The following is a 16,180-nucleotide window of genomic DNA, read 5'->3' as shown; positions in this document are numbered from 1 at the left end:
AAAACCTTTCATGTGAGCCCTGCATTGGGATTTATCAGAAACAGATGCTAAAACAGGACATTTGTATTCACTGCTCCCAGTGTCTTTTCAAGATGTCAAGGTGTGAGCTGTGAAAAATTAACAGACTGTGGCCATGCCAAAACACATGAAAAGGCTGCAGTGACTTTACAGGCTTCAGTGAATTTTTCTGTATGAATGTTCAATTGCCCCTTACCAGAAACGCTCTTAACACAATCCTTTAAAAATTTAGTTTGGGCTGGACTGTCTCATGCAATTCTGATCTGGCAACTGGGCTGTGATGTACACAAGTAAGAGAGGAGCTAGATCCAAGCCATTCTCCCACTTCACTCTACCATGAGGAAGCCACTCAGGGGTATGTCTACACTGTAGCCGGGAGAGAGCCTCCCAGCCCAGACAGACAGACTTGCGCTAGCTCAGCTTGAGCTAGTGAGCTAAAAACCACAGTGGGGACAGTGCAGCTCAGACGGCAGCTCAGGCTCTCAAGCCCTTGGGTTGTTAGCCTCAGTTTCTGCTGAAGCCACAACATCCACACTGCTATTTTTAGCATACTGCTTGAGCCCCACTAGCACGAGTCTGTCTACCTGGGTTTGGAGGCGCACGCCATGCTGCAGTGTTCACATATTCTCTGTGGTTGCTCTGGGGTAGGGAGAACAGGGTTTGGGGTTAGATGGGGTAGTGGGGTCATAATCTGCATCACAGTTTCCCCTCAACCTTTCGTGGATTATGCATCCTCAATATTACCTTATGTGGGTTCCCTCTCTGCTTAGTGAAACCCTCCAACGTGAAGGCAGTTCAGGGAAAGTGGCAGGCAGAGACTTCCCAGAGTAGACTACCACAGGAACCAGAAAACAGTAAGATCCTGGGGCAGAGTCCCCACCATCACTTCTTAGTAGCGAGTCTAGAATAATAGGACCCTAATCCCTGACCGGAGTCCTGAGGTGCTACAAAGTGATCGATAATAATCATCTCCACTAAAAGCTGCAATAAGTGAAATCAAGAAAATACTGCGGCCTATTAAAATAGACATGTAACTTGAATATAAATTTTGATTTATCACTTAAAATCACATGCCGAAGGCAGACTAGGGTGTGGTAATTCATCAGAGGTCAAATCCTCTCTCAGACAAAGCTCCCAATATGAATTTGCTCCCAAAGAACTGCAGGGTTTTCCCCACTTGATGATCATGCACTCAGAAGACCCACATTAATGTATGGATTTTGGATATTTGGATAGCTTCCAGCAGAGTTGCAGAGTCTGATGGGGTTAGATCCATTCCTCTGGGTCGGAGCAAAAGAATGTTACCAGGAGAGCATCTCACAGGGGGGGGGGCGGAGAATGGGCTGCTGCTGTTACTCTGCAGCAACAAGCTCCAGTCATAGAAAAACAGGGAGAAAAATAAACTCAGAAGGCAACGGGGTTTGCATTTAGCTTCTATTTGGTTGGGACAAAAGGAGAAGAAGAAAGAGTATGGAGAGGCTATTTCCAAATGTAAATTTCTCGTTTTTGACTTGCAAGTGGTTACATGGCACTTTTTTGCACAGTATTCAGAATTTCATAACTCCTTCAGAAATAGGCTGAGATCATTTTGATTCAATTTCCACCAAAACTAGAAAGGACAAAGCACTAAAACCATACCGTAGGGAATAATTGTGCAAAAGCAAGGGCGATGGACTAGATGATCTAATAAGTGCTTTCCTTCTCTAACAGCTCTGGTTCGCTGGGACGGAATACCGCTGTGAAATCATGGTTACATGCTTAGCTGATGTGTTACTGACAGAGTCTAGTGAAGCCTACCTGTCAAAAGCAGGAGCATTTGCTTCTAGGCCTCTGTTAAGTCTCAGATGATGGGAACCAACCTAAAAAAAAAAAAAAAAACAGAAGAAATATTATGAAGTAATTCTCTAAGCTGCTGAAATCCTGAATCATTAGATGTCTATTTCCCTCAAAGAAAATGTCTGTTTATTAGCACCCAGACACCCCGAACAGATTACATACACCCATACGCATAATGCACTTAGTACAAAAAGCTTAGCTACAGCTTTTATTAGAAAACAACATTTTCAATTACAATGAAAAATAATGAATAATTAACATTTGTTAATGGAACACCTACGCCCTTATTTATGGCCAAACAAATTCTCTATCCTGGACAATACTCTAGCAAAAATCTCACTGCACCACAGGAGCGTGCTCTGTGCTCAATCCTCCTTACCCCTGTAAGTAATCAGGAGGCACTGCATATCCACCAATTCTATGGCGAGACTGTGGACTGACTAGTTCGATCTTTTGTTTTTTAGATTAATTGGATAATACTTGCACGGTGCTTTCTAAATATAAAGGATTATGGGCTACATCCTGTATCACTTATGTCAGTGGGAGTTTTAACACTAACAATAGCAGTAGGTTTAAATAATTTATAAGTACTGGTATTTCTATTTAGTGCAGCTGAATATATATATATTTATTGTATTTTTTCCAATGAATATCTGAATCCTCTAAAAGACCCAATCAGAATTTTCAAAAATCTTCTTTGGTTAACTGTTTGTCAGCATTTAATCTGTATTTCTTTCTACATAAGGGCAACCCTTCCTCACTTTGGCGCCAGCACACGTACACAAGGAGTGAATGAATGCTCCGATGAGTAAGTGCTCACATATGCAAGTAAAGGTTGCACAATCCAGCCCTGAATGAGCACAAATGTGTGCCATTTCCTTCTTAGAGAGAGAAAAAATTCTGTATTAAAAAAGGCCATAAGCACTAAATTCAGGGATAATCTCCAGGTTTTAGAATATACAAAGCAATATAGAACTGTCATAATTCATATCCAAGCAAACCTGAGGCATTTAAATCAGTCTCAGACATTATTATAGAATATTAAAAAGATAACTTATTCTTATTACATATTATGTACATACTTAAATTGTTTTTTTCCCTCTATTCTGACAATGTGAAAATACCAGGCTGCCTCTTGCTTGAGCTTTTCAATGACATCTCATTGAAAGTGTGGCCAGTATAAATGGTTGGGTGGAAACGGGTTTAAAAACAAAATAGTTGCTTCAGGAAGCGGCCCATGTGGAAAATGTGTTCTAGGATTGGACTTGTAGAGTTAAATTCTATGGTCAAGCTCAGTGCGGCCGGTGTGCGTTTGGCATGACGACTGCAGGTAGGTTCTGGCCCAAAACGTCAATATCATTTGTAGGGAGGTGTTTTGTGTGTTTGTTTTATTCTTCATTGTATTTAGATGACATTCATCTCTTTTAAATACTGACGCACAATGCTGGATCACACAGCTACTCTAAACAAAAGAATTTTGGAAATGAGATTTTGAAAATTATGGGGATGTATAGCAGAGGTGGGCAAACTTTTTGGGCCCGAGGGCCACATCTGGGTATGGAAATTGTTTGTCAGGCCATGAATTCTCACAAAGTTGGGGGCTGGGGTGCGGGTTCTGGGGTGGGGCCAGAAATGAGAAGTTCAGGGTTCGGGAGGGGGCTCTGGGCTGGGGCAGGGGTGCGGGTGGGAGGGTGAGGGCTCCAGCTGGCGGTGCAGACCTGGGGTGTAGGAGGGTGGGACTGAGGGGTTCGGAGAGCAGGAAGGTGATCAGGGCTGGGGCTGGGGCAGGGGTGCTGGAAGGGGTCATGGGTGCAGGCTCCGGGCAGTGCTTACCTCAAGCAGCTCCCAGAAGCAGCGGTATGTCTCCTCTCCAGTTCCTACGTGGAGGCACGGCCAGGCAGCTCTGCACACTGCCCCGTCCGCAGGTTGCTGGCCCTACAGCTCCCATTGGCCGCGGTTGCTGGCCAATGGGAGCGTCAGGGGCGGTGCTTGGGGCAGGGGCAGTGTGTGGAGCCCACTTACTGTCCCTACACGTAGGAGACAGAAGGGGGACATGCTGCTGCTTCCAGGAGGCGTGCGGAGCCATGGCATGCGTGGAGTGGGGCAAGCCCTGGGCCCCGCTCCCCGGCAGGAGCTCGAGGGCCGGATTAAAATGTCTGAGGGGCTGGATGCGGCCCCGGGCCATAGTTTGCCCACCCCTGGTGTATAGCATCTAACTGTGCACAACTGTTAAGCTGCTGGGCTGCTGAGATCACTGCCTGTCATGCTGATCAGTATGGTCTCATTGTTTCCTTGCACTCCCCCATTGGTCTTTCTGTAACCATTTCTTGTCTTAGTCTGCAAGCTCTTTGGGGCAGGGACTGTCATTCTGTTCTGTGTGCAGCACCTAGCACAGCAGGGTGCTGATTCAGGACTGGGGTTCCGAGGTGCTACGATAATACAAATAATCATAAACACATTTTAACTTTCAAATTGTTATGTAAGTTATTGGAGTTGATGCAGGAAACACTTGGTAAAATTCTCTGGCCTGTGGCATGCAGGAAGCTAGACTAGATGATCATCATGGTCTCTTCCGGCCTTAGCTCATGGTCCCTTCCAGCCTATGCATCTATGAAATCTATTGAATACACCCATATACCAATTATATTTATTTTAAAATCATACAGCTCCTGCACTGGAGCCCTCACCTATACTATGGGGGACTAAGACACCATGCCAAACTGGCATTTCAGATGGAAAGGTTATTCTGGATGAAGTAAAAAAAACATTATTAAGAAACATCTGTGTAAATAAATTATTAACTCTTCTCTGGAGTTATCTGAGCACTTAAAATATTAATCTTCAAAAACTAATCACTGGATAGATATTTGCCTATTCCGTTTAAAAACAGCTTAACTTTCCCACAAATAGAAACAGAGTCGAAAGAGTTCAGTACTTCACAGAGCAAGTCTCCTAGTGAATGAATACCATTAATAAACAAATCCTATGCAACTTTTAGTAGCGCTAGTGACAGGCCACTTGATTTTTCATTATATTTACCTGAAGCCCTGGTTGCTCCCAAAACAGTGGGACGGAGCCTCTGATTTGAACAAAGGAAGAGATGTCATCGTCCAAATAAATTGTCTGCAGCAACAACATAAAGGAAAAGAGATTCTTCAGTGAAAAGTACTGTTCTCACTCCTCAATCAGACAACACAAGTTAAGATACAAATACTGAAGAAAAGGCGAATGGTGGATCTCAGTTTATCTTTATCTCAATCTCTGTCAGTATTCCTGACCTCACAGAAATGGAAACAAAATCATGCCTTGTTTGCTTTCATGCCAACTCACTAGGTTTAATTTGCTACTCACTGGTAATAAAAGAGAATTTAAGGCACAGATGCTTGTATGACAGAGATTTCCCTCACACTGAAGATGAACTAGCTACGCTGGTGGACAGACTGAGACAGGCCACTTTCTCTTTCATAGAATTTTAATTATGGAGATGTCATCACTCCATGTGACCAGTGATGGTTAAATGCCAGGTGTGGGATGAGCTTATCTGCTGCTCTATTAAACTATTTTCTTTGACCACACATTTTGTCTGGTCAATGTGGCCAATAAAATGTGTGTGAAACCTTCAGCTTTTCCGCTCCTATTTTGAGATGGGCGGGGAATAAGATTATGTGCACTATTTCTTATCTAGGATGTTTATAGTAAAATCTTTCCAGTCCTCTTTTCTCCCCAGCCAGCACTCTCTCCCACCCTTTGTATTTATCTCTGTGAACAATGCTAGTAAACTAATCTTGCAGCAAAGCTGACAATTAGACGCACAAAGGATGTACCCCATCCTCCCCTCTAAACCTACCTCCAAAAGTATTATATTTTCAATGAGCCTAGTGTAAAAGGATGTATGTTCATACATAGTATTACCACAGGGCAAGAGTGTAAAGCCAACTTCACTGCCCTGGCCTATACTTAGCAATGGAATCCTGAGCCTTTTGCATTTGTGACATATAATACAAGTCTCAGTTTTCTTGTACATCACAATGAGCCTTCCAAAGCCCAGCAGATGAATGGTATCAGTCAGCTCATTCAGGTGCCTTTTTTTTGGTCACACTCTATCATTTAGCTTATCAGCTAGCAGCTTGGCAGTAGTTCCAAAATGGGATGAACAGCAGGTGCCAAGAAAGAGGCTGCATAAGAAAGAGGTTTAGGCAACGGGAAACCAGTTACCACACGACTATAATGAGGTTCTATTCCTGGCTCTGCCCCTGGCCTGCTGGGTGACCACGGGAAAATCACTGAAGCCCTGTGCCTCAGCTTTCCCATCTGTAAAATTACCTCTTTTGTAAAGTGCTTTGAGATGAACAGGTGAAAATATTATTTTTACATATATCACTGACAAACACTCGCAACACTTTTGGGAGGTAGGTACGTGTCTATTATTATCCCCATTTTGCTGAGAGAGAGGTTAAGTGACTTCATCAAGGACACAAAAGGAGACAGTATCAGAACCAAGCTTAGCCTGATGGAGTTCAGGTCATGATGTAACACACACTTGTTCAAAATGGCTTTTCAGTCAATGCTCTTAATTGTGGGCAATGCTTGGTTACCATGGTGACAGGTGCTCTATAAAAAACTAAGATTGATGCTGTTCTCCTTCTGTTTCTGCCCTAGGAAGTACTTGGTGTAATGTGAAGGGGCTGCAACATGAGAAGTAAGTAACCCCATCCTCGCCTCTTTCTTTTCCTCACTGAGCAGGCCAGTCATAAAAATTAAATGACTCAATGACCTCTCTAATCATCTGTGAAAATAAAGTCAGACAGAGCAGGCCTGATTCTCAGCTGGTGTAAACTGGTGTAGCTCCATTGACACTAGCAGAACAATGCTGACTCTCACCAGCTCAGAATCTGGCCTACAATCTAAGAAATTCTGGAGTCGGATCTTGACTCATTTATGATTTTAAGAACAGTCACCTGCTGACAAATGGGATGAGTCAGTTATCAGCATAACTTGAAATGAAATGTTAAAGCTACATTATGTCATACACAGACAAAGCTCTTATAGAAGGAGATCATATACATACAGTATCACATATATAGTACAATTCTGTGGATAGTGGTGGATAATCAGCTGTGCATGAGTTCCTGGTGCAATGCTGAGAAAAAGGGCTAGTGTGATCCTTGGATGCATCAACAGGAGAATCTCTAATAGGAGTAGAGAGGTCATTTTACCTCCATATTTGGCACTGGTGCACCCAGTGCTGGAATACTGTGTTCAGTTCTGGTGACCACAATTCAAGAAGGGTTTTGATAAATTGGAGAGGGTGCAAAGAAGAGCCACAAGAATGATTAAAGGATTAGACAGCATGCCTTAGAATGACAGACTAAATAAGCTCAATCTATTTAGCCTAGCAAAGGGAAGGTTAAAGGGTGATTTGATTACAATGTATACGTATCTACATGGGGAAAAATATTTGAAAATGGGCTCTTCAGAGAAAGATATATCACAATCCAGTGGCTGGAAGCTGAAGATGGACAAATTCAGACTGGAAATAAGGCACAATTCTTAAATAGTGAGAGTAATTAACCACTGGAACAACTGACCAAGGGTTGTGGAGGTTTCTCCAGCACTAGCAGTTTTTAAATCAAGATTGGAAATTTTTCTAGGAGATCTGCTCTAGGAATTATTTTGGGGAAGATTTATGGCCTGCGCTATACAGGAGGTCAGACTAGATCATCACAAGGAGCTTTCTAGCGTTGGAATCTATGAACATATGAACAGTCAGACTAATCTACTCCTAGGAGGCTAGTATTCATCCAAGTGGATTAGGATCAAGATCATGCCATGCCATTCAAAAGGGCACTTCCTCCTAGATTACTGCACCTACGTTAACTCCTCCTAGACCAGTGGTTCTCAAACTTTTTTTTTCACGGACCACTTGAAAATTGCTGAGGGTCTCAGGGACCACTTAATGATTTTTCCAAATGTTGTTTCTACCATTAGCTAACTATTGTAAAGCGCTTTGGAAAAATGGGCTACATAAAAAAAACTTAATAATAATTAACTTTTTGTTCTATAAATAAAAGCACACAATTCATTTTAATATCAGTAGTCTTACCTTTCTAATGCGATGGATGTGCCCTCTCTCCCCTGACGTAGCAGCCCACAAGCTGGGGCTAGGAAGGGTAGGGGAGTCTCTAACCTGCCACAGAGCTGAGGCTGGGAAGGGGTGGGGGTGTCTCTCCCCAGCAGCTGCGGAAAGTCACATCTTTCTCTGGCTGCTGCAGACCTGCACATCCCAACTTCCCCTCACCCCCTCTTCTCACCCCACTGCCCCCTCCCACCTACACCTTATTCCTCCCAAGGCCACCACCTCATCTTACATTTGCATCTTCTCCAGGGTCCACGCATCTAATTAGTGGAGCCTCGCCGGCACGGCTACACAAATTAGGTGGGTGGCCCTTCATTCTCTCACGTGCGGCTGCCCAGGCATGCACCTTAGAGGGAACTATTCGCGGACCACCTGAATGGAGCTCGCGGACCACAGTTTGAGAACCACTGTCCTAGACAACTGGGAGTTCACAGTCATGCCAGGTCATTGAAAAAAGCAGTTTTCTCTAAATTTTGCAATAAAGTCTCAGAACTGCCATCTTGCCGCTCTGTAACAGGCAAAGATCAGGAGAAGAAAAATGGTTTTTTAACATGATTAGACCCCACTTCGGTCCCTGCCACACAGACTAGAACAAATCACAGCCCTGATCCTGTAAACACAGGCAGAATCCTATGCCCAAGTAGAGTGCTGTTGAAGTCAGTAGGACTCTGTGAAGGAATGAGGAGCCACCTGTGTGGATTCCATTATAGAATCAGGCCCACCGCTGTCTTTAAGCCACAAACTTAGATGAGGCCTAAATCTGGACTACCATTTTGGGGAAGGGCCGTAACAGTTTTCAAAAAGCAGATTCTGACAAGGATAATCAGGATGCCAAAAAAGAAAATCCTGATGAAAATTTCTCTGGAAAAAATAGTAGGACCCATACACAGCTATTCACATTTCTAAATATTAAGGCCTCAATTCAGGAAGGAACGTAAGCATGTGCTTAAATCCATTCCTATTCAGGGCAGCAATCAAGCGCTACTGTAACTGCTGTCATGAAACTGCAAAGCTTTTCTGAATTGGGGTCCAACACTATTTTTCTTAAAATAGGGAAGGGAAGGTTAATTGAAAAAGATCCTATTTTCTTTTATGGTCTGTAAAATTTCAATTTTAAATACACCATGTAACAGATTATATATATATATACATACATATATATACACACACACATACACAGTAGAACCTCAGAGTTATGAACCACAGACCAGTCATTTATGGACCAGTCAACCACAGACACCTCCATTTGGAACCAGAGTGCGTGATCAGGCAGCAGAAGAGACCCAATAAATAAAATAAATAAATAAATACATAAATAAAGCTAATACAGTACAGTACTTTGTTAAACACAGCATTTTTCTTCTGCATAGTAAAGTTTCAAAGCTGTATTAAGTCAATGTTCAGTTGTAAACTTCTGAAAGAACAACCATAACGTTTTGTTCAGGGTTATGAACATTTCAGAGTTATGAACAACCTCCATTCCCTAGGCGTTCGTAATTCTGAGGTTCTACCGTATAGGGGAAAACAAAAAACAACCCCCACACACACACTAATTAATCTTTTTGATCATTCTTTTTGCTTAAAAGCAGCCAAAATCATACACCAAGAATTTAATACTGGGGGGAAAAAAGAGGTCCGCTCAAGAGTTGACAGTTCCCTGGAAGACAAATGCGGAGAAGGAGGAGAAAAATGAAATGTTAACACTGACAAGCACATAATCTAAATAAGGAAAGCATACTTGCTTCTTCAGTACAATCTGGAGAAAAGAAAGGAATGGGGGGAACGTTGAATCAAGTTAACTTTTGTTCTCAGTAGAAATCCATCAGAAAGATGTCTTACTTTTTTCCTTGCTATATGAAACATTGTGAACAAAGCGAAAACATGTTATTTAGGCCCCTTCTGGGGAACAAAGTATCATTTCAAACCCTTCTCAAAAGGTTATTTACAGCATTGTGAGTAGGAAGAGGTGCCCCTTTTTTTACAAAATGCTGGTTCAAGTGCACACTTTCAGAAGGCTTTTTCACAATGCCCCTCACCCTCTACTTCTGCTGTGTCAGCCTAACGGCTTTTATCTTTCTTGTAAAGTGATTAAACTAAATGACCAAGTAACTAAAAGATTGACTGGTGGCCCGATTTTGAAAAGAAAAAACTAAAGTGAGATATTTAGCTCCCCCACTCCTTTTCTGCACAATGAGTCACCGCAGTTCAGTCAGCCCACAAAAAATGACTCATTGCAGAGCTGAAATGCCACAAGGCTAACTCAGTGGGAGACAAAAGAATCCCATCTACGCATTAAAGAACTGCCTGGAGAGAAGGCTAATTGTTTCTTCTTCTTAAAACAGAAAAATATTAGAATTAAAGCTTTGTAAAGGGGGAAGAGAGTCTGGCCTTTTCAGAATCCTGGGGTGATATTTATTCATGAAGCACAGAGCCAGCATGCCAGTACTGTACAGGCTGCTGCAAATGGAAACAAAATGTTATTCTAATTACAGATGGCCAAGATATTACCTCATAGCTGATTAGTCAGTAGTCTACTGTGAAAGCAGAAGAGAGTTTAATTTAGGGCTTTTACTTCCTAATGGTAAGTGGATGCCAGCTTGAACTGGACCTCACGTATCTTGATGTTTAGTTCTCACTTTGTTTTCGTAGGACAGTTAGCCTGACAAAAATTATACCTATTACCAATGACAAAGTGAACATTTTTTTCTTCCTTATAAACAGCAGAGCACTCCTATAGTTATTGATCTTCCAAGTCCTTGAGTCACCCTGTACTCATTTCCTCCCTGCTTTGGCTTTGCCTCTTCCAGTTCCGAATCACTCAAAAACCTTTAGTCTTCCCACTCTTAGATGACGACTTGCTGAACTGGAAGAGAAGTACAGCAGGCCCCATGAAGGCTGCACGGCTCCTGACAAACCCCTGTCCCATTCAACTGTCAGCAATCTATCAACATTTTGCCATTCCATCGGGGGCTGAACCCCACTTTTTCTGTGATGCAATGGGCATTATATTTTTATGTTAATCATTTCCAGCTTGCAAGAGTATAATCAAATAAGCTAAGGAACCGTGGACCCAAATGGCTGGCATACTGAGAAACAGTAATTGTATACAGGACTAGCAACTGAACCTAGGAGGTAGCACTGCGAATTTGGGGCTGACCTAAGAAAGGTTGGCTACCCATCTCAACATCTAACTTTCCTTCCTTTACAAGAAGATCAAAGCATCCCACACTTATTTGGGTGAGGAGGTACTATACTATACTTGGTATGGTTTCCGGGGATTATATATTGCTTTAGAAGGCGAACATAGTGACATCTTTCTCTTTTTTCTGTTCCCTCTGCCCAGGGGTAAATTTCACCTACATGTGCACAAATCTGTGCGCTCCAACAGATATGTTTTCCAATGGACTAGGCACCAAAATTCCAATCTTCAAAAAATAGATTCTCAAGCTTTGAGGGCAGAGTTTTGTATATTTGCTCCTCAAAACGTTGAAAACTGTTGACCAAGTTTAGAGGTGATGTTTTGTATGCTGGAAGTTATGGCCTTCTCATTTATCTCTGTTCTCCCATATAGATGTACCTCTTTGTGAACATTAAAATCTGCATTTGTTTAAAACTATCGTTCTTTTGGCTGGGAGTAGCTTCCAAAAAGGAAAGAGAGGCTATAGCTGAATACGAAAGTGCTCATTTCAGCAGACATAGGAGGTCTCAGGTTCTTCAGGGTCCAGTGCTTTTTGTTTATTTTAAATGTAACAAACCCAGCAGTAAACATATGACTGCCTTTCCTTGTTTGCTTTGCAGTTGTAGCTGTGTTGGTCTCAGGATATTAGAGATCAGCTTTCAAAGCTTTCTTCATGTTCTGAAAAAGACAAGTTTGAAAGCTTGTCTCTTTCACCAACATACGTTGGTCCAGTAAAAGATATTACCTCACCCACCTTGTCTCTCTATTATTTAGCTTTGTCATGTTAATTTAGGGACCCAGATCAAATTAACACATTTCACCCTCGTGTTTGTTATCAGCACCAGTTGGAATTAGGGTTTCCACCTTTCTGCTGGGCAAACCTGAAGCCTAAAGTCCTGCTTTATCCCCTCTTATCAAACCACACCCCATATGCAAAGCCAAGTCTATCCCAATGGGGATGTACTGGAATTTGCCTCCTGGCCACTGACCAGATGACAGCTTCTCTCTTTGTCCTCTTTGCTCTACTTAGTTGGCTGGAGGAATTTTTTAATCTCTCACCCACTTTCTGGTTTCTTTGTCATGCATCTTCCTTCTGACTAGTGCATTGCATTTCAAATCTCCAGAACCTTTCCCTTATTATATTCTGGAGATTATTATGGTATCTGAATGCTGACAACATATTAATTTAGCCTTGCAAAAGTCCTGGGGGGTAGGAAGTTGTTAGTATCCCTTTTTACAGATGGAAAAATTGTGACACAAAAAATTATGACGCTACCCTGAAAACACTTATCCATAAATTAACCATGTGCATGCACATTGTCCTGGGACTACTTATGCAGGTAAGTGCTTGCAGGATCCACGGCTAAGTGACCTGCTTAGGGTCACAAAGGAAGTCTTCGCAAAAAGAAAAGGAGTACTTGTGGCACCTTAGAGACTAACCAATTTATTTGAGCATGAGCTTTCATGAGCTACAGCTCACTTCATCGGATGCATTCAGTGGAAAATACAGTGAGGAGATTTATATACACACAGAACATGAAAAAATCGATGTTATCATGTGTCTTCACCACAAGACCCCTTTCCTCTTAAGGAGATTAAGGCCAGGTCCACACTAGAAACATTTGAAAGTATAATAATGTTGGCTAGGGATGTTATTTTTATGACATTTTTATGCCAGCAAAAGCCCTAGTATAGACACAGTTACACTGGGGGGAAAAAATGCTTTTGCTGGCACAGCTGATTTTGTTTCGTGAGCTAGTGTAAACTGTACTGGTTACAACACATTTTTGCCAGTAGAAGCAGTGTCTGTACCAGCAAATCTTTTCTAGTGTAGTCTAGACCTAACAAAACAGACTTTTAAAAAAAAAAAAGGCAAAAAAAAAAAAGCGTGGAATAAAGTTACATGAGCTTTCAAAAGAACTTCTGATTTTTTTAGGATGACCAGATATCCCAATTTTATAGGGACAGTCTCGATATTTGGGGCTTTTTCTTATATGGGTGCCTATTACTCCTCAACCTCTGTCCTGATTTTTCACATTTGCTATCTGGTCACTCTAGCTTTTCTCCCACCTTCTCTTGCATGGGGAATCAGTCGTACTTTAGAAGAAAAGTGCTTTAAAAAAAAGATTTTATTTTCAGAGCAAAATTCACAGTCATTTTATAATAACTGTATTTTAAAAACCTTCTTCTTGTGATGAAGCACTGGCCTCTTGATTGATTAAATACTTGGTGCCATTGAGAACCTTGTGGCTTATGTCAATGGTTCCCAAACTTTAGCAACCCCAGGACCCTCATTTTGATTTAAAAAAATTTGTGGACCCCCCCCCCCCAAGCCCCCCCCGCTCAGCCCCAGATCCTGCCCCCACTCCACCCCTTCCCCCAAGGCCCCACCCCCGGCCCACCTCTTCCTGCCCCCAATCCACCCCTGCCCCTCCTCTTCCCCGCCTCTTTCTGCCCCCTCCCTCAAGCACGCCCCCTCTCTGCTCCTTCCCTCCCTCCAGACGCCTCCTGAATGCCGCTGAACAGACGTTCCCAAGCGTGCAGGAGGCACTGGGAGGGAGGGGGAGGAGTTGAGGGATGGAGGGGGAGGAGTGGATCGGCGGGGCCAGCGGCCCCAGACATGATTCTGCCCCCTTCCCTGAGCACAGCCCATCCCTGCTCCTCCCCCACCTCCCGCAAGCCACTGAACAACTGCTCCCCAGAGTGCAGGAGGCACTGGAAGGGAAGGGGAGGAGTTGAGGGAGGGAGGTAGAATAGTTGATCAGCGGGGCCGGCAGGCCCCCTGGAGTACCCTTGTGGACCCGCAGGGGTCCACGGACCCCAGTTTGAGAAATGGTGGTTTATGTGTTGATTTTGCTCATGAGTGATTGTTGCTCAAGACAGGAATTTCTGAATCCACTGAAAAATGCACATTTATAATTTGACAGAAGCCTGGGGAGCTAGAGCTTCCACAGTGGGAAATAAATCAAAAACATAAGTTACGAGTGCCCAAGAAGCTAGAAGTACAGAAGGAGAACTGATTGCGTAGGAGCTTAATGAGCGAGAGTGAAGAGACACTTCATGCATAACAGCATCTTAAAACATTGCATGCAGAAAGCATTTGCCGAGCTCCTCTGATTCTTGCCGTAAACGATTCCCCAATTATACACTGATGTACTGAATTATTTAGTATCATAGGATCCATTCAGTCATTTACCTGCTCTGTCTCAACAAAATTAGATACGTGTCCATCATCACTGACCCCTCGAATGTGAAACCTGGCCCCAGCTCGTTCGCAACTGATCCGGGAAATGAGGCAGACCTTCGCCTTCTTGTGAGAGGCATAAACCGTGTGGATGTCCACTATGCCACAGATCACTTTTAGCAGCCAGTCGGAGCAGCTCACCTGGTTGTGTTTAAAGGGCACATGCAGCAATTGGTTCCTGCAAGATTCAACAGAGCATAGATTCATTTACTCAAAAAATGAGAGAGAGAAACAAGTTGTACCCCACATTGTTCACTAATTAAAGCTTATAATAGGAGGTTATTCCTTTTTTATTGCACCTCACTTTATCTGAAACTAATAATTAATAGATGGCAATCCTGGTGAAGGCCATAATTCACAGAAACTGGGAGATTTTAACAGTGTGACAGCCACCATACTTTTGCCCATGTGTCCAGAAGACTTTGCCCCGGCCATACAAGTTCATATGCAAATCTCACCTTTCCCAATTTTCTGATCTCTGGAAACATGCTGGTGGTCATTAAAAGGCTCTTACCTAAATTACAGTGTTGTCCAACTAACTCGTTCAGGCAGTGCTGCCTGGAACCTGGTCTACACTATAGTTCCAACAGGTTTTAAAACTGGTTTAGCAGAACTCTTTTTAAAATCTGTTGGAATTTTGAAGGAAGTTTTCCCAGCATAGACCAGGCCTAAAAGTGAAAGGAACTGTTACAAACTGAGTTCTGCATGGTTTACAATGGAAGTATTACCTTTGTGGTTTTTTGTTTTTTTTTAAAGCAAGCCAGTCTGTGACCAGGTCTGAGAGGCATGCATAGTTTCTCCAACGTACTTCCATCAGACATCAGCAATTCCCTATTACAGTTACTATACCAGTGGAATTCTACTAAAGATTTGCGCTTTGCGAAGCAAAGAATTTGAAAAAGGTGAAGAATTGTTCTACTATTTTTATATAGCACAGCTAAAAAACAGCTACAAAAGAATTACATTTTCCTCATTCCTTCCATATCTCCATGTAAGAAGAAAATCAGATGGCACTGCCTACAGTTAAGGTTGCCTGACACTGTTATAAGAACCTTTTTTCAGCTGTTTTTATTTTTTTCCCAAACTTTGGAAATTGGGGATGAAATTTTCCATGCTAGTGGCCTATCTTGGGTTTTTTTTTAAATTTCACATTATACATAATGTTTCACATATTCATATTAGAAATACAAGGGATCTTATGTTAGACAACATATAAAAGCATAGGGCTTCCACATAAACTAAGATTAATCTAGCGAGACACAATAGATGGATACAGAAAGCAGATGTGCCACTGAATTCAAATATGTATCTTCTGAGAGCAAACTATCAAAAGAAAGCCTTTAACAACTGTATATATTGTACTATTTCTATATTAAAGATAGACCTCTAATTTGGCAGTTTAATTCTGTTGGAACACAGCTGGTTTGCTGTGTCAGCTGTTCCATGAGGAAGGCACACACAGCACAGTTGAAACTGGGTTTTATATTGCACTATTCTGAACTAAACACCACTTATCAGGTGAAATCCCATCCCAGCTGGAGAGATTATTTACCAAATTGAATTCCTCTGCCTTATCTGTTAATCATCTGTTACAACCCTGTTCAGCTATTGATATTTACCTACTGCCGGCCACAAGAAGTATTTCACACTATCAGCGTAATTCTGCCAAAGTATTACTTTTCACATGCATTATATAACTTCTTATTTATTTCCAGTACAGTTTAGCTTCCTATGGGACTTCCTACCATTAAAAAAAAAAACATACTGG

The 16,180-nt window shown here is 42.3% G+C and overlaps 1 protein-coding gene across 6 annotated transcripts in view; it reads right to left on the bottom strand.

The window, feature by feature from the left end:
- SYNJ2 (synaptojanin 2) overlaps nt 1-16,180 on the bottom strand; it is a 103,940-nt gene that overhangs the window by 50,805 nt on the left and 36,955 nt on the right. For all 6 annotated transcript variants that reach the window (XR_012158101.2, XM_073337776.2, XM_073337777.2 and 3 more), the window contains 3 exons: nt 14,365-14,590; nt 4,894-4,977; nt 1,816-1,877 (listed from right to left, as the gene is read on the bottom strand). Coding sequence is in view for 5 of the 6 variants with exons in the window: in XM_073337776.2 (XP_073193877.1) it covers nt 1,816-1,877; nt 4,894-4,977; nt 14,365-14,590 (372 nt within the window). In the remaining variant the exon portion in view is untranslated. The remainder of the gene's footprint in view (nt 1-1,815; nt 1,878-4,893; nt 4,978-14,364; nt 14,591-16,180) is intronic.

Source organism: Lepidochelys kempii, chromosome 3 (genome assembly GCF_965140285.1).
Source record: "Lepidochelys kempii isolate rLepKem1 chromosome 3, rLepKem1.hap1, whole genome shotgun sequence".
In the NCBI taxonomy this organism is placed as follows: Eukaryota; Metazoa; Chordata; order Testudines; family Cheloniidae; genus Lepidochelys; species Lepidochelys kempii.
Note: the sequence above shows the minus strand (reverse complement) of the source record. Positions and strands in the feature narration are given on the sequence as shown.